The 27,556-nt window shown below is 41.2% G+C and overlaps 1 protein-coding gene across 1 annotated transcript in view; it reads right to left on the minus strand.

Moving 5' to 3' along the window:
* The window catches only part of GADL1 (glutamate decarboxylase like 1), a 201,285-nt gene that overhangs the window by 42,106 nt on the left and 131,623 nt on the right, over nt 1-27,556 (minus strand). Inside the window, exons 12-14 of the mRNA XM_075212378.1 lie at nt 26,258-26,457; nt 16,828-16,879; nt 7,732-7,821 (exon numbers count right to left, since the gene is read on the minus strand). Of these exons, the coding sequence (XP_075068479.1) occupies nt 7,732-7,821; nt 16,828-16,879; nt 26,258-26,457 (342 nt within the window). The remainder of the gene's footprint in view (nt 1-7,731; nt 7,822-16,827; nt 16,880-26,257; nt 26,458-27,556) is intronic.

Genomic DNA, 27,556 nt, shown 5'->3' on the forward strand with positions numbered 1-27,556 from the left:
TCTGGAGGCACTCCACGGACAATTGAATTGCCTTCTTTTTATATATATATATATATATATATATATATATATATATATATATATATATATATATATACTGTTCTATATTAAAAACAGGGAATGTTAGTTCCACATATTGCAATATATGTTTAAGCTGACCAACTCACGCCAAAGTCTTCCCATTCTGGTCAGTCCTAACATGATCAAATGCTATGCTATTTTATCTGGGCTTAAGGCTTATCTGCACACAGCTATAGCATTGATTGTGTGTTTGGAGAGTGCAGAGTATCCCTGTTTTCTTGTCTATACAATGTGGGCAACCCCCTCTTGCACCCCAGTCTGTACATGGTGAGTGCAGAGGACCTATGTCTGTTTTTGTTTTTATATATATATATATATATTGGTTTTGGATCTGGATTAACTTCGTGTTTTGGTTTTGGATCTGTATTTGTATTTTTTAGCAAAATTGCTAAAGTATGCTAAAATCACATCATTTTGCTCTTTTTTTGTTCCAACATTATTATTAACCTCAATGAAACTGAATTCAAGTTATTTGCAGTCAATTTTGACCACCTTACAGGTCACAATATTATTTTCATACACTTTCGGACAAATACTGCAGCGACCTGGCTGGATGCTATGTGACAGAGCAATGACTCAAACACAAAACAGTTCCTAGCACATCTAGGAAACATTGGCACACAGCAGTGTCAGAAAAGAAAAGTGGTGCAAGATGGAATTGTCCTTGGAACATGAAATCAGTTATGGTTCATTTGATCGCTCCACCCGTTCCTTGGATAACTGTGGTAATTCTACAGCTAATACATGGACAGAGTCATGTACAAGGTGACCCTCAAAGGTGGGAAAGGGATCCCAGATATCCCCACCATGCTGAGAGCCTTCTTTGTCTGTAACTGCATCCACAGAACTCTTATTGAAAAGAACATTTGCTCTGCTGGGAAGTCCATGTCTCGTTTTTTCCTCCCGACTCTTTGGAGGACCTTTGGTTGGGACAAGTGGGACAGCTCCTTCTCTGACAACTGGACAATGCCTTGGTTTTACCTGGATATTGGACAATATGTGAGAAAGCAACATCTGGAGGGATTTAAATCAGACTTGTGGAAGCCAAAAACTGTCCACAAGCTCATCAGAGCTAAAGACATTATGGAGTCTGTTCCAGGGCTCTCTGCTGCAACAACAAAACACGTGTGGGAGAATGTGACCTCTAAGAGGCTAATAGACACAAAGATATTGCATGGATGGCTATCCAGGGAGGTCTGCCTCTCAGGACATTCATGCACTCCCGGAACCTGTGCCCATATGCCCCTTCTGCATCTCCAGAATGGAAACAGCACAGTGTATTTTTTGGGACTGCCCCACTGCACAGGCACTGTTGCAGTGGGGCACATGAACTTAAGGACAGTGTGCCCAGAACTTGCCTTTCATACCATTCGGTATTTTATGGATTATTTCCTGGGACTCACACCATTAGGGCAATCCAGGAGGCCTGTCGCCTTATGAACTGCTTAAAGGATGCTATTTGGCTTGCCAGGAATCGCCTCATCTTGAAAACGGATAAGATGAAAATCCAGGACTGTCGCAGGCTGATCCACAGCCTGCTCAATGACTATAACACCATTTACAGTCTTGAGGAGGAGGAAGATGATTAATTGTCTGTCTCCCTCTTCTCCTTCTCCCCCTATGTGTATGTTTATTCGATAAAACATTGGGCTTGTGCCCCTCACTTACCCCCTCCAACCCATGTCTTGCCTTAATTTATACACCCTTCCCTATATTTGTGTCTGTCTCAATAAAGCTTCAGTTTTCTGTGTACTGTTGTGAATCCATTTTTATAACACAGTACAATGTGACTGCAGATATACAGCCCTAGTATTTGTATTTCAGAAATAACAAATAGCAATGGAGCAATGGAGCTCTCCTCTTTGTGTGTAACCTATATAACACCGTACACTTTGACTGCAAATTCTGAAGAACAAGCCTGCCAGCCCTAGTATTTGTATTTCAGCAATGACAATTAGCAATGGAGCTCACCTTTTTGTGTGTTAACTATATAACACAGTACAAGGTGACTGCAGATTTACACCAAGCCTGCCAGCCCTAGTATTTGTATTTCAGCAAAGACAATTAGCAATGGAGCAATGGAGCTCTCCTCTTTGTGTGTTACCTATATAACAAAGTACAATGTGACTGCAGATTTAGAAGACCAAGCCTGCCAGACCTATTATTTCTATTTCAGCAACGACAATTAGCAATGGAGCAATGGAGCTCTCCTGAATGTCACTGTAGAATTTGAAGAACACTGCTACCCCCTCATCTTTCTATTGTACCTATGACACTGCCCAACTGCTCTACAGGCTAGCAAGAATTGTGCTACCCTTTCTGTGTCCCTCTGTGAAATGGCGCTGGGTCACCGTGGAGGTCGGTACTTATAGAATCCAAAAATCGCGAGATCCGATGACTTAACAATGACGTTTTGCCTCATTTTCAATTCCGAGGGCGTGCGAAAGTACCAAGCCGTCTAGGTTCGGTACTCGGATCTGTTAAGTTTGGGTATGTTCGGTTCTCAGCGAACCAAGCCTGAGCATCTCTAATATATATATATATATAGTACCACCATATTTTGCAGCTCAGAGAACATATATATAATTCTAATCAGTTCCTGCCTTGTTGGAGTTACAGTCTAAATCTTAAAAACTGTAATTTTTTTTTAAGGTGGGAGATGCCTGTCCAACAGTTATAAAATGAAGGATTTTCAAGAGCTGTTGTACCTACTGACAGACTTATTTCTACAGACTGCAGTCCTGTAAGGTATTCTTCAAAGTGTCTGCATACACTTTAAAAAGCTGAAAGGGCTACTCAACCCACACCTTAAGTCGCAGATAGACACAGAAATCCACCACTACGACGAGACAAATGTTGACCCCTTTATCTCCCCTTTGCTCCTCTGGTGACCCCACCTCTCTTGCGAAATACCGCCCTATCTCTATTCTCCCCAATGCCTCCAAATTACTTGAGTGGTTTGTCTTCAGCCGCCTCACCAGACACCTCTCTGACAACTAGCTTCTTGACCCTCTCCAATCCGGCTACCACCCCCTTCACTCCACCGAAACTGCCCTGGCTAAAGTTGCTAATGATCTCCTATAAGCCAAATCCAAGGGTCACTTCTCCATACTCATCCTTCTCGACCTCTCCGCGGCCTTCGACACCATGGACCAACCCCTCCTGCTGCAAACTCTTCTCTCTCTCGGCCTCTCTGGTTCTGTCCATGCCTGGTTCACCTCATGCCTTGCTAACCGCTCCTTCTCTGTATCCACGTCTGTTTCTTCCTCCACCCAATCCCCTCTCCCTGTAGGAGTCCCTCAGGGCTCTGTTCTCGGCCCTCTACTCTTCTCGCTCTATATTCCTCCCTTGGTGCTCTCATCTCCTCGTTCGGTCTTCAGTATCACCTTTATGCTGATGATATTCAACTCTACATCTCTTCTCCTGATCTTTCCTCCTCCCTCCTCTGTCGTGTAATGGACTGCCTCTCAGCCATCTCCTCCTGGATGTCCTCACGCTTTTTAAAATTAACATCTCTAAAACTGAACTCATTGTCATTCCTCCACCCAGGCTTCCATCCCACCACGACCGCTCTATTATTGTTAACAACTCCACTATCTCCTCTGTCACCCAACTCTGCTGCCTGGGTGTCACTCTTGACTCCTCTCTCTGTTTTGCCCCCCACATTCAATCCCTCGCCCCAGCCTGTCTCTACCAACTCCGTAATATTGCCAGCATCCGTCCCTTCCTCTCTCAAGATGCCACCAAAACTATCATCCATGCTCTCATCATCTCCCGCCTCGATTGCTGCAACCTCCTCCTTACTGGCCTCCCCCACTCCCACCTCCCCTTCTCCACTCTATACTCAATGCGGCTGCAAGACTCATCCTCCTCTCACGCTGCTCCTCCTCCACCTCCCCTCTCTGTCTTGCCTTACACTGGCTCCCCTTCCTCTACAGAATCCTTTTCAAACTCCTTACCACCACTTACAAGGCTCTCTCCCAGTCTACTGCCCCTTATATCTCTAACCTTCTCTCCATTCACACTCCTGCCTGCTCCCTGCAATCGCCGCCTCTCCTCCAGTCTGATCACCTCTTCCCACTCTAGAATCCAAGACTTCTCCCGTGCTGCCCCCCTTCACTGGAATGACCTCCCTCGCTCCATCCATCTCTCATCCAATCTGTGCTCCTTCAAATGGACACTTTAAACTCACTTGTTCCTTAAGGCCTACCAACCATCCATTTAACCTCTCATCTCTTCAGCTCATTCTCCCCTGGCCCCTCTTTTCTCTCCCCTTTACTTCACTGGCTCCCTTTTGTGCCTGATTTTGTTTACCCTCCATTAGGATGTAAGCTCGTATGAGCAGGGCCCCTCTTCCCTCCTGTCTCCATAACTTTTCTTCCGCTCCGTCTCTATTGTATTTGCCTGCCCGGAGTTTCTGAAATATTGGTACTTTGTGTTTATTGTTCTTTACTGTTTTACCCTGTATAGTCTACTGTTTGTACCGTGTACGGCGCTGCGGAAACCTTGTGGCGCCTTACAAATAAACGATAATAATAATAATAATAATAATACCCACAAAACTGTTATCAGTGGCAGTCTAATTAGGGCGGCTGCGTATGCTAAAAAATTGAGAACTCGTAAACTTCTTTAGGCCTCCTGGCGTGTAACAAGCCTAGACAGAATTTACAAAACTTCAGGCCTACCAGAGGACTATACTAAACTCATAGCAGCGAGAGGGATGTTAAACCTTCTGCTCTCTGCTAGAGAGAAAAATTCCTAAACCAAAGCTTTTATGAGAAAGGTAACGAGGTGGACAGGCTGTTGAAGTTCCGTCTGTGATCTAAACTCTCCCCACATAAAGAACTCCATATAAAACTCACTCATGTGATCTCAAACAAGATCCAAATGAGATAACGGAGAAATGTAGGCGCTATTATAGTAAACTTTACAATATCTCACAATCAGGTGGCTCCTCCCAATCCTCGGTGGAGGCCTCTATACGCTTCCTTTCTCAATGCCGCTTACCCAGTCTCCTGCCAGCCGCACTTGACCAATTACGTCAGATTTCAAAGTACAAGAAATCTGGGACGCTATCAAAAACTTGAAAGCGAACAAGGCACCAGGCCTTGATGTTTTTACAGCCATGTACTTCAAGACATATAACAAGCTTTTTTCACCTTATCTTGTTGACTTGTTTAACAGTGTGCTAAAGGAAGGCTCCTTCTCGATAGAAGCTCTTGAGGCACGTATTATTGTTATCCCGAAGGAGGGTGGCCCGTCGGACTGTGCCCATTATAGGCCCAATTCACTCTTGAACACAAACATCAAAATCAATTCGAAAGCCTTTGCTGAACGCCTTAATGCTGTATTACCAGTCTTGTCCAACATCAACATTGTTCCTTATTCTTCCTTGGTTAATTGTGCCTAATATATGGGAACTCACATGCTAGATATAGAGGCGGAATCAATTAGCCGCCATGTTCCTCAGAACATAGCGGCTGTGCACTTTTACCGTTATCCATCGTGAAGTATCTCCGTAACGGTGGTGAGACATTTCGAAGCTAATTGAATTTCCCCCCATAGTGTTTATGCTATCTTGTGCAGGCAAAGCGCAACTCATGAAGTCATCACCTTCTTGACAATTTTCTGTCATATTTTCGGGACTCTGAACCCAGAACATGCTCTCAATTACATAATATCTCATCTCAATTATGTTTTACTCACTATTAGCTACTTGGCCTTGCCCCCAATGTATTATCTTGTAATACACATGAAGAGGACATATATGAGAGGTTTTGGAGGGGATAAAGGAGTTATGGGGTTAAACAAACAGAAAAAGAAATGCTACTTTACTGAATAATGATTTCTGTAACTACACTTGGTAACACTTCATGGAAAATCAAATCACTTAGATTCCTTTTGTGCAAGATTTAACCATGATATAAATAAATTACATTATGAAATCTTCGGCAGTGCATCTATAACTGTAAAGAATCATTACTTCACTCAACATTAAGGAGAGATTTTTACTGTTTTTGTTTTGTATTTTTAAACTTTCAGTTTTAAATTGCAAATGAATGATTGGGAGATTAACAAAACTACAAATGATGGGATATGTTGAAACTGAAAGGGCGTAACTGATCAGTATGACTGTATGAAAAAGTTATGTAATTGGTGTTAGAGAAAAGTGACCTTATTTGTAGGCATACATTTTCCAAAAATAAATAAATGAAACACATAAATTGTGAAATGTACAAACCAAACATGTTTGTGCTGGTAGCAAACATCAGTAAAAAAAATGCTTTTCTTGCTTTATTTATTTGAATTATTAAATAGATTATATGCCCCCATTTCATATTATATACATAGGAATGCACATTTATTTTAATATAGTAGATATTACAATGATCCATGAAGCATTGTGGCACAGCAGCAGTAGTAGACCACTCCTTCTTATTACAGTTTAATGTCGAGTGTGACAGTTCATGTAATTGTAATATTTTCTTTACCCACTCAAACTGCTAACTGCTGATTCTCTGATTGTACAGGATACGGTGAATCCTTAGAACTCCTGCTGGCCCACAAGCATTTGATTTGTCAAAGGAACATGAACTTTGCTCCACTATTGAATAGGTCATCAATCCCTATATAACCTCTATCTAGCTTCCTAAAATACACTCCTAATTGATCATCCTCTTCATCGAGAGTCCCGGACTACTAGAAATGAAAAACGAAACGAAAATAAAAAACAACAACAATTATTTACTAAACCATCTTCCTATTTTAGCATCTCTTCTCTTGAGGCTGGCTTAGATTGATGGATGGCCACTGAAGTCACTAATGGAAAACAATTGGTGACAGGCTTATTTATTTACTGTAGTATCTCAGTGAATAATGATAAGATTCAAATGTGATCTTGCCTCTCCAATTGAAGCAAATAAAACAAAAAAACTAAATGACTAATAATGTACTAAACAGTTTCATATCTTAGATGGTTCCAAACAAAAATATTTGATTATCATAAGTGTCATTTATTACGTTTTCTGCTATGCTGCTCCTAGGAAACTGGGGCTTTGAGGTAGCCTAACACCACTTAATATATAGGTCAGACAGGTTGACTCATTAACCTGGACTGTAAAAGTGTCTCTGTACATAAGATTCACCTTAGCTGGTAGAAAAAATACAAGAGTGTTGTTTCCGCCTGTTCTGCCCTATTACACCACATGGTTTAGTCAAGATAAACCAAACGTATTAAACATGGTAAAAATATCTTAAAATATATAGTTCCAGGTAAATCTATAGGTGAATCACATATTCATTAAGGTAACAATATAAGTAAAATTCATGTTAAAAAACCCTATAAATAAGAGGTAATATAATTCAAGCTAAACCTATGGGTAGATAAAAAGCTGTATATAAGCAAAATGTAGACTATTTATTCTTAAAGATTAAATGCTTAAAAAAAGGTGGTTCAATGTTATTTTGCTTTAACTGCAGTTGCTTGCACACATTCTTATATACCACTTGGGGGAGTTAGAAACTTAATAAGCCCTTAACAATGACTCATTTTCTGTTAGTTTTTACAGTTTTTATACTGCAGATGCTTCATGTAGAAATGCAGAATTAGCAGCCAGCAACCATATCTAGGTATACAACATTCATTCTTACCTTGTTCAGTTTCTGCCAGTACTCTGGTCCTTTTTTCATGTTTCTTAAACTTGGTGGAATGTACCAAAAACACACATTTGCATACTCCGGCTAGAAAAAAGAAATCCAATACATTTGAATGCATTTAACGCATTTTTTCACAACTATATATCTTCACTACTTTTTAAACCACATCATTTAAATTATTATTTATATAAATCTGTTACAAGCAATATAGTCTGTGTTTCAGTCTTAATTCTCTGCTCCTTTGTTAGTTTTTGACACCTGTGAACGTTACATTTGCAAAACGAATGGTAACATTTATGTAAAACAACATTTTTAATTGCTGATTTATTTTTTATGCAGTATTATTGTTGTGACAGCTTCCACACATAAATAATAATGGAGCTATATGAGTCATATCATAAACCTGTGATTCATGCAAATTCCTACTTTAAAATTCATTATCAGGGAAATACTTTGGTACTGTACAAAGTGTCGCCCTGTGCAAAACTAGAAGATTAATAAATATAATATATATTTAGAATGTAGTGTATTTTATATTTTTATACTTTGAATTTTATGTTATCTCGTGAACATTTTTTTTTAATTCTAAGTGGGTCAAGGAAAAAATAGATATCAGTTACTACAAAAACCAAAATTTGCCATATAATTAAATTAGATTAATGAAACATACTGTGCACTATTACATATGATGGTTTTGAAGCACACTCTGGGATCTTACATATAATAACTTTCAACCACACTATGGGCTCTTACACATGAGAGTTTTGAAGCACTCTTTGGGCTCTTACATGTAAGAGTTTTGAAGAACACTATGGGTTCTTACACATGAGAGTTTTGAAGCACTCTTTGGGCTCTTACATGTGAGAGTTTTGAAGCACATTATGGGTTTCACGAACGCCCAGCCTGTCACAGATACAGCAATCTGAACAGCTGGCCCAGACTGGCGTCATCAGGCGCGGGCTGACGGACGTCAGCCCGGGGGCACACACCGCACAGGCGGCCGCATCACATGACACGTGATGTTACATTTATATTACTTCCGGGGGGGGGGGGGAAGGCGGCCGGCCCTAACAGCCGTGATTGTGAGCGGCCCGGGGGGCCGATGCCCCCCTGTCCCCCGGCCCAGCCCGCCCCTGGGCGTCACCTTAGTCTCTTAGCAATGAATACACCTTTTTCTGCCACCACAAAAGATTTATTATGGTGTCCTTACGTTCACCAGAATCACTTATTAATGTTTCACAATTAAATCATATACACATGTAGCATGAGCCTTCCTGGGCTTCGTAAGTTCACAAAGAATCATGGAGAACACACTGAATTAAATGTATTTAATATGAAAAATGGTTCCAAGGTTTAGTTACAAATAATAATAACAAGACATACAATATGTTGCACAAATAGGTTTCAGAAAATAAAATAGGAAATAAAATCAGAGCCAGTACTTATTAATTAAGACCTGGGGGTAAATGTATGAACCTCCGGATTCTTCAACTCCGGCGAGTTCAGCATCTTCAGCGCTTAAATTTAAAGCGGCGCTGCCTTGTAAAGGGAGACTTCCCTTTACAAGGCAGCGCCGCTTTAAATTTAAGCGCTGAAGAAGCTGAACTTGCCGGAGTTGAAGAATCCGGAGGTTCATACATTTACCCCCTGGTGTTTGAGGGAACACAATTGAGATATATGGAACATAAAAATGCACACAAGATTTTAAACCCTTCTTACAGGCTCTTCACCCCCACCTTAGGGATTACATTTTCAATTAAGTCAGATTGATTCCCAAAATGGCACAGAGTTTTCCGAAATAAATTATCTATCACTAAATTATATGTTTTGACATCTCTTGCCTTTGCTCTGCTTGAGTGGCTAGATGGTTTACAACTTTGGTGTTTAAAACTCATCAAAGATCCTTATCTATCCCAGGCCTGGCTAGTTTCAAAAGATTAATGACACTTTCATAGGTTCAAACTCATGTCATCTAGCAAAGCACATGTTGAGATTACATTACAAGGTTGCATAAAATATTCACATTGTCATTCATGAATGCAACAGAAAATAATCAGTCATAAGATATGCTACATAATCGTCACACCTCCCCCTAAACCTAGGGCACGGAGGACTGTGACCTGTCATCGTCTCTCTTGCCCATTCACCACTTCTGCCCCTTGGCGCAAGAGGCCATCTGCGTTTCCATGTTCTGCGCCCTTCCGATGCTGAATGGTGAAGTTATACTGCTGCAAAATTAAACTACAGCTTAAAAGCTTACCATTATCCCCAGAAACTCTATTTAGCCAGCTTAGAGAATTATGGTCTGTAATAATGGTGAAATCCCATCCATACAGGTAGGGCTGTAGCTTTTGCAGTGCCCATACGATGGCTAGGCACTCTCGTTCAATGGTAGCATATGCCACCTCCTGGGGGAGTAGTTTTCTACTTAGGAAAATGATAGGGTGCTCCTCCCCCTGTGCTATTCCCTGGCTAAGTACAGCTCCTATTCCATAGGTAGACGCGTCGGTCTGTACTATAAATCTCCGCTTGAAATCTGGGGGCTGTAACACAGGGGACTGGTCAGAGCAGATTTCAGAGCTGTAAATGCACTCTCACAATCCTCTGTCCAAATAAACACCTATGGTAATCTTTTTGTTTTTTTTAAGTCAGTCAGAGGTTTGAGTGTTATAATGGGGCACAAACTTTCGATAATACTCAGCTGTATCTAAGAAAGACATGGTCTGTTTTTTCGTGTGTAGGGGTCAGCCATGCCGCGATAGCCTTTACCTTGCCTGGCTCTGCGCTGAGGGTACCTCCCCCTACACAGTGCCCCAAGTACTGCACTTCACCCATGCCAAGCTGGCACTTCTCTGGCTTGATAGTCACACCTGCCTCAGTAATTCGGCCTAACACACTATGTGGATCAGGTGCTCCTTCCAGTTCTGGCTGAACACCGCAATGTCATCCAGGTTGGCAACTGCATGTCCCTCCTGGCACTCTAGCAGGTCGTTGACCAGGTGCTGGAAGGACGCAGGTACATTTTTCATTCCAAAGGGCATGACAAAAAACTCAAATAGCCCAAATGCGGTGATAAATGTTGAGCGCTCACGTGCCTCGGGTGACAATGGGATCTGTCAGTACCCTCTACTGAGATCCATGATGGTGATGTAGCATGTCTAGGCAAGCTGATCTAGTAGTTCATCTATCCTAGGCATAGGATAAACATCAAACACTGTGGCGTCATTCAACCTCCTATAGTCTATAAAGAACTTTTGAATTATCCCTAGCTGCAACATCTCAACTATTTCCATTTTCATTGCTTCTAGCACTTTAGGGAAGTACAATATGATGACTGTCTGAGGGGGTTTGGTTGCCTGTGTTTACATCATGTGTGACCAAGTGTGTTTTTCCAGGCTTCCCTTGTAAATTGGGACTGATAGGGCCATAGCATGTCAGCTAGCTGCTTTATCTGAGAGTCAGAAAGCTATTCACTGCAGTGGGCGTGTGCTAGGGACCCTGCCTCTTTAGCAGCAGTTACTAAATCTACCAAGGGGTTAGACTCCTGGTCACTCTCAGGCAAGCTACACCCAGCTAATATACAAGCTTCCCTGTCATGATAAGCTTTGTTGATGTGATGTACCTTCTGCCTCTTTTTGCCCTCATCTTTTGCCACTACATAATTAACATCATTAATGTGCTGTACTATGGTGTAGGGGCCCTCCCAGGCAGCCTGCAACTTGTTTTGCCGCATAGGCATCAGAACAAGTACCTTTTTTCCCACCTCAAATATGCTCTCTCTCGCATTGCGGTCATACCACAGCTTATGTTTCGCCTGCACAGCTTTCAGGTTGCTCTGTGGCATCCCCATTAAGGACTGCAATTTTTCCCTGAACTGCACTACATAGTGTACCACTAACATTTCTGGGGTGATCAATTTCCCTTCCCACTCTTCCCTAATCAAATCTAATGGGCCACGCACCCGATGTCCGCACAGGAGTTAAAAGGGTGAGAAGCCAGTGTATTCCTGTGGTACCTCGCGGTATGGAAAGAGGAGGTGCGGCAGGAACCTCTCCCAGTCTCTTCCCTGCAACGCCACAAAAGTCCTAATCATTTGTTTTAGGGTGCTACTAACTTGTTCGCGCAGCCCGTTGGCCTATGGGTGATACGGGGAAGTAATTAAATGATTCACCTGTATCTTTTACAAAGACTCTGCATGAGGTTAGACATGAACTGGGTACCTTGATGAGTTAATATTTCTTTTCGGAGGCCCACCCTGGAGAAAATAGTTATAAGGGCATCTGCTACTTTCTCTGAGCGAATGGAGGAAAGAGCTACTGCTTCCAGGTACCTAGTAGCATAATCCACTACAGTCAGAATGTACTCTTTCCCTGAGCTACTGGGAATGGTTAGGACACCCACAATATCCACAGCAAGCCATTCAAAGGGTTCTGATATGACGGACATGGGAATGAGAGGGGCCCAACCCACATCACCAGATTTCCCAACAACCTGGCACACATGGCATGAGCGACAGTACTTGGCTATGTCAGACAGCCTGCCAGGCCAGTACAAATTATGTACCAAATGAGCTTTAACTCTGGCAACACCCAAATGGCCTGTTAGGGGTATCTCATGGGCTACTTTCAGCAACCCTTCCCTTTAGGTTTGAGGTACTACTATTTGCCTGTCAGCAATTACATCTGGATGCATACTCGTGACATTTTTCTCTCTGTACAAAAGGCCATTTTTCAAAAAAATTCTGTGTTCAATACTTTCCAGACAGGCCTGACTGACCCTCCCCTTACTGTTGATAAAGTGGGATCAGTGTTTTCTTCTGTTTTAAAAGTGTCACTTCTGAGCTTGTCAGAGTTGCACACAGCATGAGGTCGTTCATTCAAATCACTGCCTGAATCTGCAGCTTCTACAGTGAGGGAGGGGAGTGGAGGGGGATTAGCTTCTAGCAAACTTCCCTCCATACTTTCAGGGGTTAATACACAGCTCCTCTGTGCTGCTCTCCGGGTCACTACTGCTAAGACATTTGATACATTTTCACACTTTGGATCACCTTCAGAACTGGGCACATGTAAATCGATCAGACTACCTAAAACATTGGCAGACATGATATCACATTTAGGCACAATTTCACACATTTTGCCATGATCAAATTAACAACCTAGGTAGGGGTCGGCAACCCCGGCACGTGTGCCAGACGTGGCACGCTGATCACTTTTGTCTAGCACGCCGGCACTGAAGCTACTTCAGTAAAGCAGCCGATGACAACCATTAATGGCTGTTTTATTGAAGCAGCTCCCGGGTTTCTGGAGGAAGAAGAGTCTCCAAAGGTAAGTAAGAGCAGCAAATTGAGGGGCCCATATACTTGGTATACCATGAGTTTCTGGGGGCAACAGTGGCATACTATGAATTTCTGGGGGCAACTGTGGCATACTATGAATTTCTGTGGGCAACTGTCGCATAGTATGAATTGGGGACACAGCTATGTGTCATGATATGAATTGAGGGCACAACTATGTGGCATGATATGAATTGTGGGAACAACTATGAGGCATAAGTTGAATTGGGAGCACAAAAATGAAGCATGATGTGAACTGGGACACTATAGTGCGGCATAATATTTTTTGCTGGTCCCGTTACTGTTAACATGATATTAGCCTCAAAAAATGAGGCGTAATTATATTATATATATATATATATATATATATATATATATATATATATATATATATATATATATATATATATACATATATACACAGGGCTGCCGAGAGGGGGGGCGGCTACAAATTACCCGGGCCCGGACCTGCCTGGGGGGCCCAGAGCCCCACTGGAGACCTATCTTTTAAAAAAAAGATATATTTTAAAAGCACTTTCTTTTTTTTTTTTTTTTTTTGCTCGTGGGTGTACAGGGGGGATTGGTAGTGACTAAATCCCCTTCAGCTCAGGTACCTTCAGACACCAGGTCATGTGACTGCAGCGGTCACATGGTACTCAGTGCGGGCTGGTTGCTGAATATCTTCCTGTCCTGTGTGCTGTGCAGTGGAGAATAAGGTAAGAAGAAGGTGTGCTGTAGATGGGGCATTTGCGACTAAAGGTGCTGGGCAGAGAGGGCGCATGTGTCAATAATGCATTTTTCTGTAAGTGGGTGGCCTAGTGCTTTTCACCTGCTAGACACGCCCTCAATTATGCACCGCCACACCCCCAATTGTACGAACATTCATACTTTTTTACCATGTTCAACATGAAGTTGCTGTACCGGGGTCCTGAATTTCTCTAGGCAGCCCTGTATAAATATATACACCCAACTGGCACACCTGGGCTTGACTAGATTTTAGCTGGCACTCTGATAGAAAGAGGTTGCCAATCCCTGACCTAGGGAATTTAAAGTGTTAGTCTCTCCAACAAGAGCATTATCATCAAACACATTGACACATAAGCCCTCCCTCTGCATCATAGGTACCTGCAAATCTGCATGAGTATTCTCAGCAGCACATGAAATTTCATTACATATTTTTGCACTTATTTTATGCTGGTCAGTAGAATTCACCTGGGAACAAATACGGTTAGTTTGCACCAGTGCATCAGAAATGACATCACTTTTCATTTATATAAGCAGCGTACATCCTTCCAAAATCAGTCCCCAACAGCACCGTGGCAAGCAGATTATCTAGTACCCAAGCTTCTCGTATTCCTCTGCCAGATCCCCAATCTACGTACACTCTGGCTAGGGGTATTGCGGAATGTAGGCCCCTCACACCTCGTACAGCAATAGTCTTCCCAGGAATAATATTCTCTGAGCTCACTAGAGCTGGATGTACAAGAGTCAGGTCTGCACTAGAGTCTAACAACCCAAGTGTGACTTGGTGTCCTGCCTTAGCCACTTGCAGATTGTCTCTGGGGCGTTCTTGGGGTCCTTCTGCACACCCACATCCACAGGAGAAGGAGTTGTTTTTCTTCTTTGACACTAATGTGCCCCACTTCATCACATGTTAAACGCCTTCGGCCAGTTGCCAAAACTGGTCGTCCCCCCCGGTTCCTCCCCCCCAAAAGGTGCTGCAACAGCTGGTTTGGTTGACGAGGAACTCGGGGGTGATCCTCCAGGTTGCCTCTCTTTCCATGTAGTTTGCCCTGGCGCTCCCCAACTCTTCTTCGTTACAGGAGCCCTGGTAACTGTGTACTTGTCGGCCAGGCTAGCAGCCCCTGCTTATAGTCAGGGGCCAACCTGGACCTCACACTTTCACCAAATAAAAAATAGAAAGAAAACAAGAAGGTGGTGAACAGAAACTATTTGCACAGTATGTCTTTTAAAATTTTGTAAGACTTGAGCATAATCTCTGGTCAATTAGGATTCTGACTCTCTCTAGAATCACACACCACTAACTCACTTAAGTTCTTATGATAAAAAGAAAAATATTATCATTCCCACCAAGCTGCCAACCAGTTTGTCACGAACGCCCAGCCTGTCCCAGATACAGCAATCTGAACAGCTGGCCGTGACTAGCGTCACCTTAGTCACTTAGCAACGAATACACTTTTTCTGCCACCACAAAGGATTTATTTTGGTGTCCTTACGTTCACCAAAACCACTTGTTAATGTTTCACAATTAAATCACATACTCATGTAGCATGAGCCTCCCTGGGCTTCGTAAATTCACAATTACAATTACGGAGACCACACTAGATTAAATTTATTTAATCTGAAAAATGGTTCCAAGGCTTAGTAACAAAAATAAATAACATGACATACAATATGTTGCACAAATAAGTTTTAGAAAATAAAATAGAACATAAAATCAGAGATACTACTTACTAGTTAAGACCTGGTGTGTTGGGGAACACATTTGAGAAATATGGGACATTTCAGTCTTGATAGACCCCCTCATGAAAATGTACATGTTCTTGTCTAAAGCAGAAGATTTTAAACCCTTCTTACAGGCTCTTCACCCCCACCTTAGGAATTACATTTTCAATTAAGTCGGATTGATTCCCAAAATGACACAGAGGTTTCCGAAGTAAATTATCTATTACTAAGTTATGTGTTTGGGCACCTCAGAGAATCCTTCACCTCTGCTTTGCTTGAGTGGCTAGATGGTTTAAAACTTTGGGGCTTCAAACTCCTCCAAGATCTTTATCTATCCCAGCTCTGGTTAGTTTCAAAAGATTAATGACACTTGCATAAATTCAAACTTATGTAATCCAGCAAAGCACACATTAAGATTATATTACAAGGTTACATAAAATATTCACATTGTCATACATGAATTCAACAGAAGATAACAATCAGTCATTAGATATACTACATAATCGTCAAAATGGGTTCTTACACATGAGAGTTTTGTAGCACTCTTTGGACTCTTACATGTGAGAGTTTTGAAGCCCACTCTGGTTTTTACATATGAGAGTTTTGAAGCACACTATGCATTTTTACATATAACAGTTTTGAAGAACACTATGGGCTCTTACATACATGATTTTGACATACACTATGGGTTCTTGTATATGAGAGCCTTGATGTGAGTCAGGGCACTGCATTATGTTCACCACACAGTGAAAGGAGATCATAAAACTCTATGAAAGAATATAATTCCAGTACTCCAGTCTCTTTTATTTCCTGTTCATTAGGCATTTTCCAAAAGCTCTGTGGGTATTGTCACTATGTATGTAAATAGTTATCAATGAACTTCATTTCAGTTAATTTTAAGCTGTATTCAACATGCGCTGTACTGGAACACAGACAAGTCCTGCTATAGGCACTGTACCCTAGCTGAGCACCTATGACAGCTCAGTTCAGATGACTACAATTAGATAGATTCATGTTACTATTCATGACGGAGAATGATAATAATGAAGGAGGGAGTGGCTGACACTGCGGCATTCGCATTTGAAATCTCTTTTGCATAATTCTGAAAAACACCAAAGAAAGAAGTAAACTGCTTCTGAAAAAAACATTACTTCTTTTTGCAAAGCACTAGGTGGTAATTGCAGCCTTGCAGTCTTTCAATCACAAAGTCACAGTAGAAGATAAATCCATTAAAATGAACGTTAGCTTAAGTACCTCATGTGGGAAAGTAAAGAATGAGTAAGATTACTTACCTCCCAGAGAAGTTCAAACCCGTCTCTTTTCTTAATTTCATTTGCTAGGTATCTGCACAATAAAAGTAAATGACAATTTATGCATGATAACCAGAGTATAGAGAACTATGCTATTCCTTTTAATGGATGCCATGTAAATATCAAGAAGAAAATAGAATCCTAAAGCTTGTATATGACTTTACCTATAAATATTACAAAAAGATAACAGGATAGTGGAAATTCTGCAGATAATATACTATATATGTGGAAGGGAAAAGTAAGCAGATTATTACAAGACTGTATAAAAGTCCTTCCATTGCCTTTAAAGTGAAAGCACTAGATAAGAAGGTAGAGGGTTTTTTCCACTTTATTTTCGTATATAAATCATTCTGCATGAAGAACTGTATATATCATCATATTTTCATATAGAAATTATTCTGCACAAAGAATTGGATATATTACCATATAACCGTAGTGAAGCTAATATATGTATAATCTCTTATAAAGATTATATGTTTAAAACGTTAGTTATCATGCTACTGCTAATGATCAGTGATGTGATCACTTCAGTGTTCAATATGAAAATATGTATTTATAAAGACTAATACACTCCCTACTGTAAATTATTTCAGTCACCTTGAAATTCTGTGACCTGTATGAAAGCATTCAGCATACAGCTGTGTGCATTTTCTGATCATTACTCCTTAGTGACTTTACAGAAGGGGATATACTCACTTACAAAACGGTTCTTTATTTTAATGTCATTGTAAAACATGGTTCCTGTAAAATACTTCAATTATATTCACAAAAGGTTTGATCTACAGTATAATTTTCTATACAGAGAACTTAGCAACAACTAAGCCAAAGTTCTAACCTTAAAATGATCCATTAACCTGATCTATTGCTATTTATTGTAGACAGGTGCAACGAGACAGGTGAGTGTCGGACTACGGTTGGTTGGATGGTCCACGACTCCTTACCCATCGTTTCACAGCCCCATTTAAAACAAAGTATAGGCATGGAAAAGTGAATGTGTATACCAAAAGCTTCTGTATGATCATATACACATCTAGGCTGTGCATGCTGCATTGGCTATGCCCACAGCTGCGGGTCTATGGGGCCAGAGTCTCCTAAGCTGTGTGTGTAGCCTGTGGAGCCCAAGATACTGCCTCATCAGGGACTGAGGTTCCTCTTGGCAGCTTTGATTTTGGAGAACACTATATTCACTGGAATAGGCAATTAGCAAGGTTCATTTACTAACGAATACTCAGAATCAAAAGTTCCTAGCTACACAGTTTTAAATGTATTTCTCAAACATGACAAAGACCATCGATTATTAGGAGGAATTTCATTGGATAAAGAGAACATAGAAAACTACATTGTGTGTCAGGAATTCTCGTTCACTTTATGCACCTGTGTGATTGCTGTTATATTCAGCATTTCCTTAGTGGAACTCATCAGCATCTATATATTCCACCTGAATTGTAAAGCGTAAGTACGCTTTCTGTGTTCCAAAGCCCAGAATCACTATCTGTGAAGATGTTCTAGTTTATTTACACCTGGAACTACCAGAGAAATACATTTCAAATAATTACCTGCTCTTATCAGAGCACAATCTCTCCCACCCAGCCACACACACACACAATAAATCAAGTAATCCTGCAAAACATCATACAACAGAAAAAACACAGCGCCCTGAAAAATATCACCTTATTTTCCAAATACACAATGGCACTATAAACATCTGCTTGTTCTCTAAACAACACAAACTATAAACATCCCAAAAGCTATAAAGACCCATAGCCTTCTGTGGAAAGCTATAAACATTGCAGAGCTATAGATATCTACCAGCTTAATAAGAGCTCTAGACTTCCATCTATTCACTTAAGAAATATAGATGCAATTCACACAGGAGCTATTTATCACGGCATGAGAGCTTAAACTGCAATAGCATAAAACCAACACAGACAGGTCCATAACAAGCCTGACGAAAGAACTGCCTACAAGCATAAGAGATACAATTTTCCCATGCAGGAGCTTCCGCACAAGGAGAAATTATACAATTTTCAACGTCACTACTGTGCAGGAGACACCCCCAAAAACAACCACTGAGCAGCCTCACACCACCAAAAGCCAGTTTTACCTTACAAGGTATTTCCTTCTTCTCTTGAATCCTCAGCTCAACACAGACAACAGAAAAAGAACTAGAGACCAATGTCTCAGAGATTAAAAAAAAACTCCACCCAAGAATTCATCATCATCATCATCATCATTTATTTATATAGTGCCACTAATTCCGCAGCGCTGTACAGAGAGCTCATGCACATCAGTCCCTGCCCCATTGGAGCTTACAGTCTAAATTCCCTACTATAGGCACACACACACAGACAGACAGACAGAGGGGGAGAGACTAGGATCAATTTTTTTTTTATTGCAGCCAATTAACCTACCAGTATGTTTTTGGAGTGTGGGAGGAAACCAGAGCACTTGGAGGAAACCCACGCAAACACAGGGAGAACATACAAACTCCACACAGATAAGGCCACGGTCGGGAATCGAACTCATGACCCCAGTGCTGTGAGGCAGACGTGCTAACCACCACGCCACTGTACTGCTCATCTTAGTAAATTCATCTTAGTAAATTATAAGCAAGTTCACACTGTAGTAGCGATGTGATTGGCTGATGGTCAGGGAAGTCCAGGTGTTTCCTTGCTTTGATCACACATCAATAGAGAATAATTGAACCTCTATTGATAGTGGGAAAAACTATAAACAAATAAACAATGCTGTAAAAGTTCCATTTATGCCAATGGCCCGTTAATTTCAATATCCTATTCACTTTATAATGGAGCTTATACATAACCATCATCCATGCACTCATCAATTCACGATTTGGCTATAGTAACCTTCTCCTCATCCACCTCCCCCGTTCTCACCTCGCCCTCCTTTGTTCTATACTTAACATGGGCACACCCCTCATCTTTGTTTCACGCTGCTTTTCTTCTGCCTCCCCTCTCTGTCTGGTCTTACACTGCTCCCCTTCTCCTACAGAATTCTTTTCAAGCTCTTCACCATCAATTGCAAGGCCCTCTACCACACAACTGCCCCTTATCTGTCCAACATCCTCTTATTCCACACTCACTCCCACTCCCTGTGTTCAGCCAATGGCCGCCGCCTCACCCTCAACTTGATCACCTCATCCCATTCCCAAATGCAAGATTTCTCCTGAGCTGCTCCTTTCCACTGGAATGACCTTCCACGCTTTATCTGACTGTCCCCTAACTTGTGCTCCTTTAAACGGGCACTTAAAGCTCACCTCTTAGTCAAAGCCTGCCAACCTTCCACCTAATCCTCTCTCCATGCTCATTCTCTTCACCTCTCTCTTCCCATCCCTTACTTGCTCCTCCTGTGCTTCACCCATCTTCTGACTCCCTTTGTACTGCTGTCTGTTTTCCTTCCCTTTAGGCGATACTAAATCACAGATTTTTCCTCTTACTGTAGTATCCAGAAATGTTTCTCAGCCAGACATTGAAGCGCTGTCCAGCAACACAACAACCTCCTCTCTAGGGTGTCCGCCTGCCTCTCTGCCATCTCCTCCTGGATGTCCTCTCGATTCCTCAAACTTAACCTTGCCAAAACTGAGCTCATAGTTTTTCCTCCCTCTCATACCCCATCCCCTTCTGACCTCTCCATCACTGTCGACAACACCTCTATCTCCCCTGTCCCCCAACTTCGCTGCCTTGGTGTCATCCTCGACTCCTCTCTCTCCTTTGGCCCCCACATCCTCTCTCTTGCTAAATCCTGCCGCTTCCAGCTGCGCAACATCGCTCGCATCCGGCCCTTCCTCTCCCAAGATGCCACCAAATGCCTTATCCACTCTCTGATCATCTCCCGCCTGGACTACTGCAACCTCCTCCTCACTGGCCTCCCCCACTCTCATCTCGATCCCCTTCGATCCGTCCTTAACGCTGCAGCTAGGCTTATTTTCCTCTCTCGCCGCTCCTCTTTTATCTCCCCCCTCTACCTAGCCCTTCACTGGCTCCCATTCCCCTTCAGAATCCTCTTTAAGCTCCTCACACTCACCTACAAGGCCCTCGCCAACTCCACTGCGCCCTACATCTCCACCCTCCTCTCTATTCATGCTCCATCCCGCCCTCTCCGTTCTGCCTCTGACCGTCGCCTCTCTTCCCCCCTTATAACCTCCTCCCACGCGCGTATCCAAAACTTCGCCCGCGCTGCCCCCCTCCACTGGAACAAGCTCCCTCCCTCCATCAGATCTTCCCCTAATCTGTCCAGCTTCAAACAGGCCCTAAAAACCCACCTTTTTCTTAAAGCCTTTCTGTCTCCCACTTAACTTCCTACCTTATCTTCTGCCTCTGTCCCCCTACTCTCCCTCTCTCCCCTGCGTCTCTCTGTCTGTCCACCCCTCCCCTTAGATTGTACGCTCCTCTGAGCAGGGCCATCTCTCCTCCTGTTTCCACCACTTCTAACTCTGCTCTCCAGCTACTTAGCCCTCCTCCTCGAGGGTCCTTCACCCCATGTCCACTCTCGCTCCCTCCTCCCTCCCTGTCTTCCGCGCCCTCCTTCTTGGGCCCCGTCGTTTGCGGATCCTCCCTCCCCCTTCCCCGCCCTCTCTAGCTGTGCATTGAGCGTACTGAGTTGCTGTGTTTACTGTACTGCGCTGTCTCCCATTGTATTGTGATTTTGTTTGTCTCTGTACGGCGCTGCGGATGCCTTGCGGCGCCTTATAAATATATATTAATAATAATAATAATAATAATAATAACACATTGCTAAAACCCATACAGTGACTATAAAACTTTTTAGAACATTTGCCATTTTTCACATTCAATTTTCTTACATCATTAAATGAAAAGATATATGAGAGTTTTTACCATTGATCACCATAAGATACTCTTTATTAATAATAACAAAAAAAAGTATAATGCTTTTTCTTAACTGATTTTAAATAATTCATGCACAGTCATTTGTCACATAAAGAATTGAATAGAATGGACCTTTATACATTTGAACTGTTTTCAATTTATTTCATGTGAGACATTCATCATAGAAGATCAAAGAACATTTAAAGCAGATCTGTAAAAAGGTTATTGAAAAGTACCAATGAGGAGAAGGATAGAAAAAGATTTCAGACTATGAATTTGTCTAGACTATGCTGTCCTCAAGACTCAGTATTTATGCGATAAAGTCACTTTTTAGGGAATCCGTCAATGAGCCTTATATCTATGGCAAGTTTATCTTGTCTTCCATGGCAGAAGGAGAAGCAATCCATGGACAGTAAAAGCCTGGGCACTACAATTGAGAGCATGCATATGTGCCCATCTGCCCCAAGTGTGCATTATAAATGGTACCCAAATCATGAAATAATAATCGTTGGCCTGTCATAATAAATGATTGCCTCCATTAAAAGTCAAATAATAGTGTCCACTTAATTTCATTAAAAATTGATATTACTACGCACATTTTATTATAAATATATTTTGTCCCATAACTTAATTACAAATTAATTTTGCCCTCAAAATTTAATTTTAAATAAATTTTGTGGTTAATGTTTCGATTTCAAAATCGCCAAAACAACCACAGCCGGATATTGCCTCCTTAGAGTTTTTTTGTAAGAATTCCAAAATAAATTAATTTTTATTCCACGACTGAAGAAAATGAAATGTGAAAAAAGAGGTGAATACTATTTACAGCCAACATATAGAAGACAATACACTTAAAAATAGCTGTCCAGAAGTCATTAATTACATAATATTATAGTAATGTCCTCAATGACACATTATAGATATTTCACTAGAAGCTTTCGAGATTGATATTTCATTATATTAAACCATTTTATTCCAAATTATATTATAATGCTGTTCATTTCCAAAATGCAAGTCTTCTTTGCTTAGTTTCAGACATACATTTTTTTTTCAGCTAAAAATGTATTTCATTCAAGCTGTCAGATGCTCCAATTCTTATAGTGTATGTCATAGCTTTCAATGTGACAACTGATTTCACTGCCACATGAGGGCGCTTGAGAGTGTCTCAGCTCTTAAAAAACTACTTGCAACATTTTGACAATTAAGTTGCTTTCTTGTGACAGGGAAACAGGTATTCAATTGTTGCTCCGGACCGCAAAAAAACGAGCGCGTTAAAACTATTACCGTTTTTCGTGTAATTACTCGCTGAATTTCATCTCGCAGCTCCTTGAGCTGCGAGATGAAATTCAGCGAGTAAACTACCGTATTAACGGTTTTTACGCGCAAGTTTACCGCATAAACGGTAATAGTTTTAACGCGCTCGTTTTTTTGCGGTCCGGAGCAACAATTGAATACACTCCTATGTGTCTGAAAGAAGGGCTTTAGGCAGAGTACATTTTTGGCTGCAAACACCACAATCTACCTGCAGGAGTTTGACAAGCGCATCAAAACATTGCTCTGTGCTGCTGTTATGCTTAGATGCTCGGATTTGACAAAAATGTTACTAACTCCTCCCACTACTAACTTGTCTACACAGGGCCAATGAAGGGGGGGCAGTGCAGTCGTTGTGATTAGAATGTGGGCATAGCCCCAGCTGAGTCTGATTATATGTGAAGAGGTGACTGCATGAACTAATAGCTTCCTATAGGTCCATGCAGTCATACCCCAGGCACCAGCTTTTCCTGAAGCTGTAGGTAAAGCCTAGGAGCCCCAATAAGTAGCTTTAATGAGTTCCGAGATTCTTCTACGTGGATCTGCACGTACATGTAGGAGTTGACTGACGTGAAAACCTTTCTGCTATGTTAGCACCTTACACTTCATTTTATGCATGTCCGAGTGTAACCACTTTTGAAGATATTTTTAGATGCGCCTAAAAATGTCAGAGTCCTTATGATAAGTTGAAAGTACATGTACACCAAAAATCTGGAACAAAATGATTTCAGTTAAACTGTTACAAGTTTGCAGAATAATTTTAGCATCTGTTGTCAAAAACAAATTTTCATTTCTATCCCGAACAAAATTGCTTTGCATACACATTGTTTCTAAGCTCTTGAAAAGTAGTAGTGAAATCCAGGGATATTTAGTTTGAGATAAATGGACTCATTCCTCTTAAACATGACAGACAAAGATTGAATCTCCCCGATGGATTTTAAAAATAAAATTCAAACTAATAATATGTAATTGATGTAACTGTACCTTCACTGGCATAACTTGAATGAATGAGTCAGTGACAAAATGACACTTATGACAACTTTAACACCTTAGAGCTGGCGTCTAGCAGAAAAGAACTGTCTTTAAGCTATAAGGTCAGAAGACCAGCTCTGAAAGCCAAATCTATTTTCAGACACAGAAGCACATTAACTCTGTATCCTTCAAGTAATCCCCAATGTAATATATCAGCAAGACGTGAACAGTTCAGCTAGCCAAAACAGCTGAAAACTTGGATAAAAAAACAAAAACGAAAAATAAAAGAGACAGTTGGCAGATGAAGTAACACCCTATCACATCCCATCATCTTCAAAAGCAAATCAGAGTATTTTGTGTAACTGCATCAGATAACGCCACTGCTATAAAAGCCTTGACTGATGCAATAATCTCATTAGCACTGCAAGTTTCTGTAGAGCCAAACTGAAGTAATGACAGCAACATATTACAACCAGTAGACAAGTGGAAAAGAAGTGTTACTAAGTGTTCACTAAAAGCCTTATCACTGTATCTTGTTTTCAATTAGAGTATAAAGGTTGACTTTTTTGTTATTCCACTTCACCAATTGGCTAATGGATTGATGCAAATATCATTGCAATATACAGTATTAATGTATGAATAGCCTAATGTCGAGAATATTCAGCAATTGGAAAATAAGGCCAATAAATAAATAAACTTTTCTTTTTTACAAATAAAATATAACCATGTTACAAATACATCTTTAATATTTTACCTAGCAATGTGTTCTAAGTAGTTTTATCTTCCATAAATACTGATCCTCTTTTTTTTACTATCTGAGACATTAAAGTTACTGTGATAACAGCTACTGTCATTCAGGTACAAATGATAGACACCTATTGACAATATTGATTTTCTTATGGGGCTGTTAGTGCCTAATTATATAGTTCAATGTTTTTTTGGTGGGTTCCCTATTGTACCTTATGTTGCAACAAATCTAAAACTCTGTATATGTTGAAGCCACAGACCACAAGGCTCCATGGGGGGCCCTAAACCTTCAGAGAAAATGGGCGAATGTATTGCTTATTCAGTTGTTACCAAGAAGACACATTTATAAATCTAACTGTCATAGTGCAAAATGAGGCTCTCTAATTGATAATGGTCCATCTAGTGGATAATGGTCGTAATTGGATTTTCACTATTTCATGATGACACATAAACATCATCATCATCATCATCACCATTTATTTATATAGCGTCACTGATTCCGCAGCGCTGTACAGAGACCTCACTCACATCAGTCCCTGCCCCATTGGAGCTTACAGTCTAAATTCCCTAAAATAGACACACACACACACACACACACACACACACACAGTCAGAGAGAGAGACTAGGGTCACTTTTGATAGCAGCCAATTAACCTACCAGTATATTTTTGGAGTGTGGGAGGAAACCAGAGCACCCGGAGGAAACCCACGCAAACACAGGGAGAACATACAAACTCCACACAGATAAGGCCATGGTCGGGAATTGAACTCATGACCCCAGTGCTGTGAGGCAGAAGTGCTAACCACTAAGCCACCGTGCTGCCAACGAGGACAATACATCTGATAACTCGGAATTCTTCACTGTTGGGAATGAGCACTCAGAGCTGTAGAGTTCTTTAGGATGGTACCATCTATTTACTTGTCCTTCATCATCATCATCATTTATTTATATAGCGCCACTAATTCGGCAGCGCTGTACAGAGAACTCACTCACATCAGTCCCTGCCCCATTGGAGCTTACAGTCTAAATTCCCTAAAATAGACACACACTCGCACACAGACAGACAGAGAGGGAGACAGACATACAGGGAGACAGCAGCCAATTAACCTACCAGTATGTTTTGGAGTGTGGGAGGAAACCGGAGCACTCAGAGGAAACCACGCAAACACAGGGAGACCATACAAACTCCACACAGATAAGGCCATGGTTGGGAATTGAACTCATGACCCCAGCGCTGTGAGACAGAAGTGCTAACCACTTAGCCACCGTGCTGCCCCATACACATTGATTTATAATGCTGTGTTTTTACAGAGTAGAAAATTTAATACTAACCTAATATTCTATTTAAGAATTTGTCACTGAAGAAATAAGTTTTTGATGTAAGTAGACCGCAATCACCTGTTAGATAATTCATCTTTTTGTTTCCTCATTGGAAACATATGATTAGTAGGGATACATGTGATGTGAATTAACATCCATGTTTTGATCCTATACAATTTGGCTTATTTTATTTTAAAGTCAAGAGCTATCATACCTTGATAATGCTAGGGCACGATTAACCCTCTCTTCAAGTCCTATGGTCCCTAAAGCTTTCCACATCATCCAGAATTTGAATGCGTCTGCTCGTCTACTGCACTGAATAGATTTGTCCCCAGTGTCGTATCGAACATCATAGAATTTATCCTGCTGAAAGAGATAGGAGGCTTCCGCTGAATGACATCTTTTAAGCAAGTCCTGCAAAAGATGACAGAACAGAAATATTCAGACAATAATGAACTGGCAATGAACAGTATCTTACCCTGAATTATATAGAGAAAAATGTGTCATGCTTATGTGTGCTCATGACTGTTAAAAAATCTGTGACAATTTGTGTTGTTATACAGTCATTATTAGATTGTTTAATGCTTTACAAGTAAGGAATTTAATTAGTAATTTCTTCTTTTTTTTTTTTTTTTTGAAAGTTTTAGTCACGAATATGGGAAAGGATAGACAGAAAGGGAGGGTAAAGGAAACCTGAGGGTGTACATAAATATCAATCGTGAACTATTCTTACATGTTGAAGAAATAAAAATAATCATATTGAACATAAATATCAATGTGTAAATAAAAGACATACTGAAGACTAGAATCTAACAATCTAGGGGACCAGGGGCAAACACAGGATTTGTAGAGGGGGGTTTCCACACCACGCCGTCAGTGGGCGTGACCAGCATGCATGGGGGCGTGGCTATAATTTTAGACAGTGCTTGGCTGCTCTCCAACTCTTCCTATCCCCATAATATACATGGGCAATTCTGCGTGCACTACTGTTAGGTGCACGCAGCTCTCCCTTTTCAAGCAGAGCAGGGTCCAGCCACCTCAATTATACAGTGCACCAGGCCTGTTGGGGGGGGGGGTTCCAGGCACTAGGAAACCCCCCTCGGTTTGCCTATGGGGACATAGGGGTTGCTTTAACAGAGCACTTATTCAGTTGGGAAAGAGGAGGAGAAAGAAGGGTGGCTAGTACTGTAAAAAGGTGGGCAGCAATATGGAGGGGTAGGACAAAAACAAAGCCCAACTCTAGAGTAATGTTGAGTCATGTGTTGAAGAGGAGATACTGTATAGCCAGTCAAAACTGGGAAGTCAAATCTGCCCAGATACAGCTAAATTATTTGGTTGTTCATGTATAATACTGGTTATATATTCAACATGGTGGACCAGACAGACTTTATACATAACCGCTGTGATGGGTGGGAGGCCATTTCCATGAATTTGCTAGTAATGATCACCATGTTTCAATAAGCCTGGCATATCACATGAGGGAAGGGAATAAAAAAGGGATATTGTGATTCTG

This window comes from Mixophyes fleayi, chromosome 5 (genome assembly GCF_038048845.1).
Source record: "Mixophyes fleayi isolate aMixFle1 chromosome 5, aMixFle1.hap1, whole genome shotgun sequence".
Lineage (NCBI taxonomy): Eukaryota > Metazoa > Chordata > Amphibia > Anura > Limnodynastidae > Mixophyes > Mixophyes fleayi.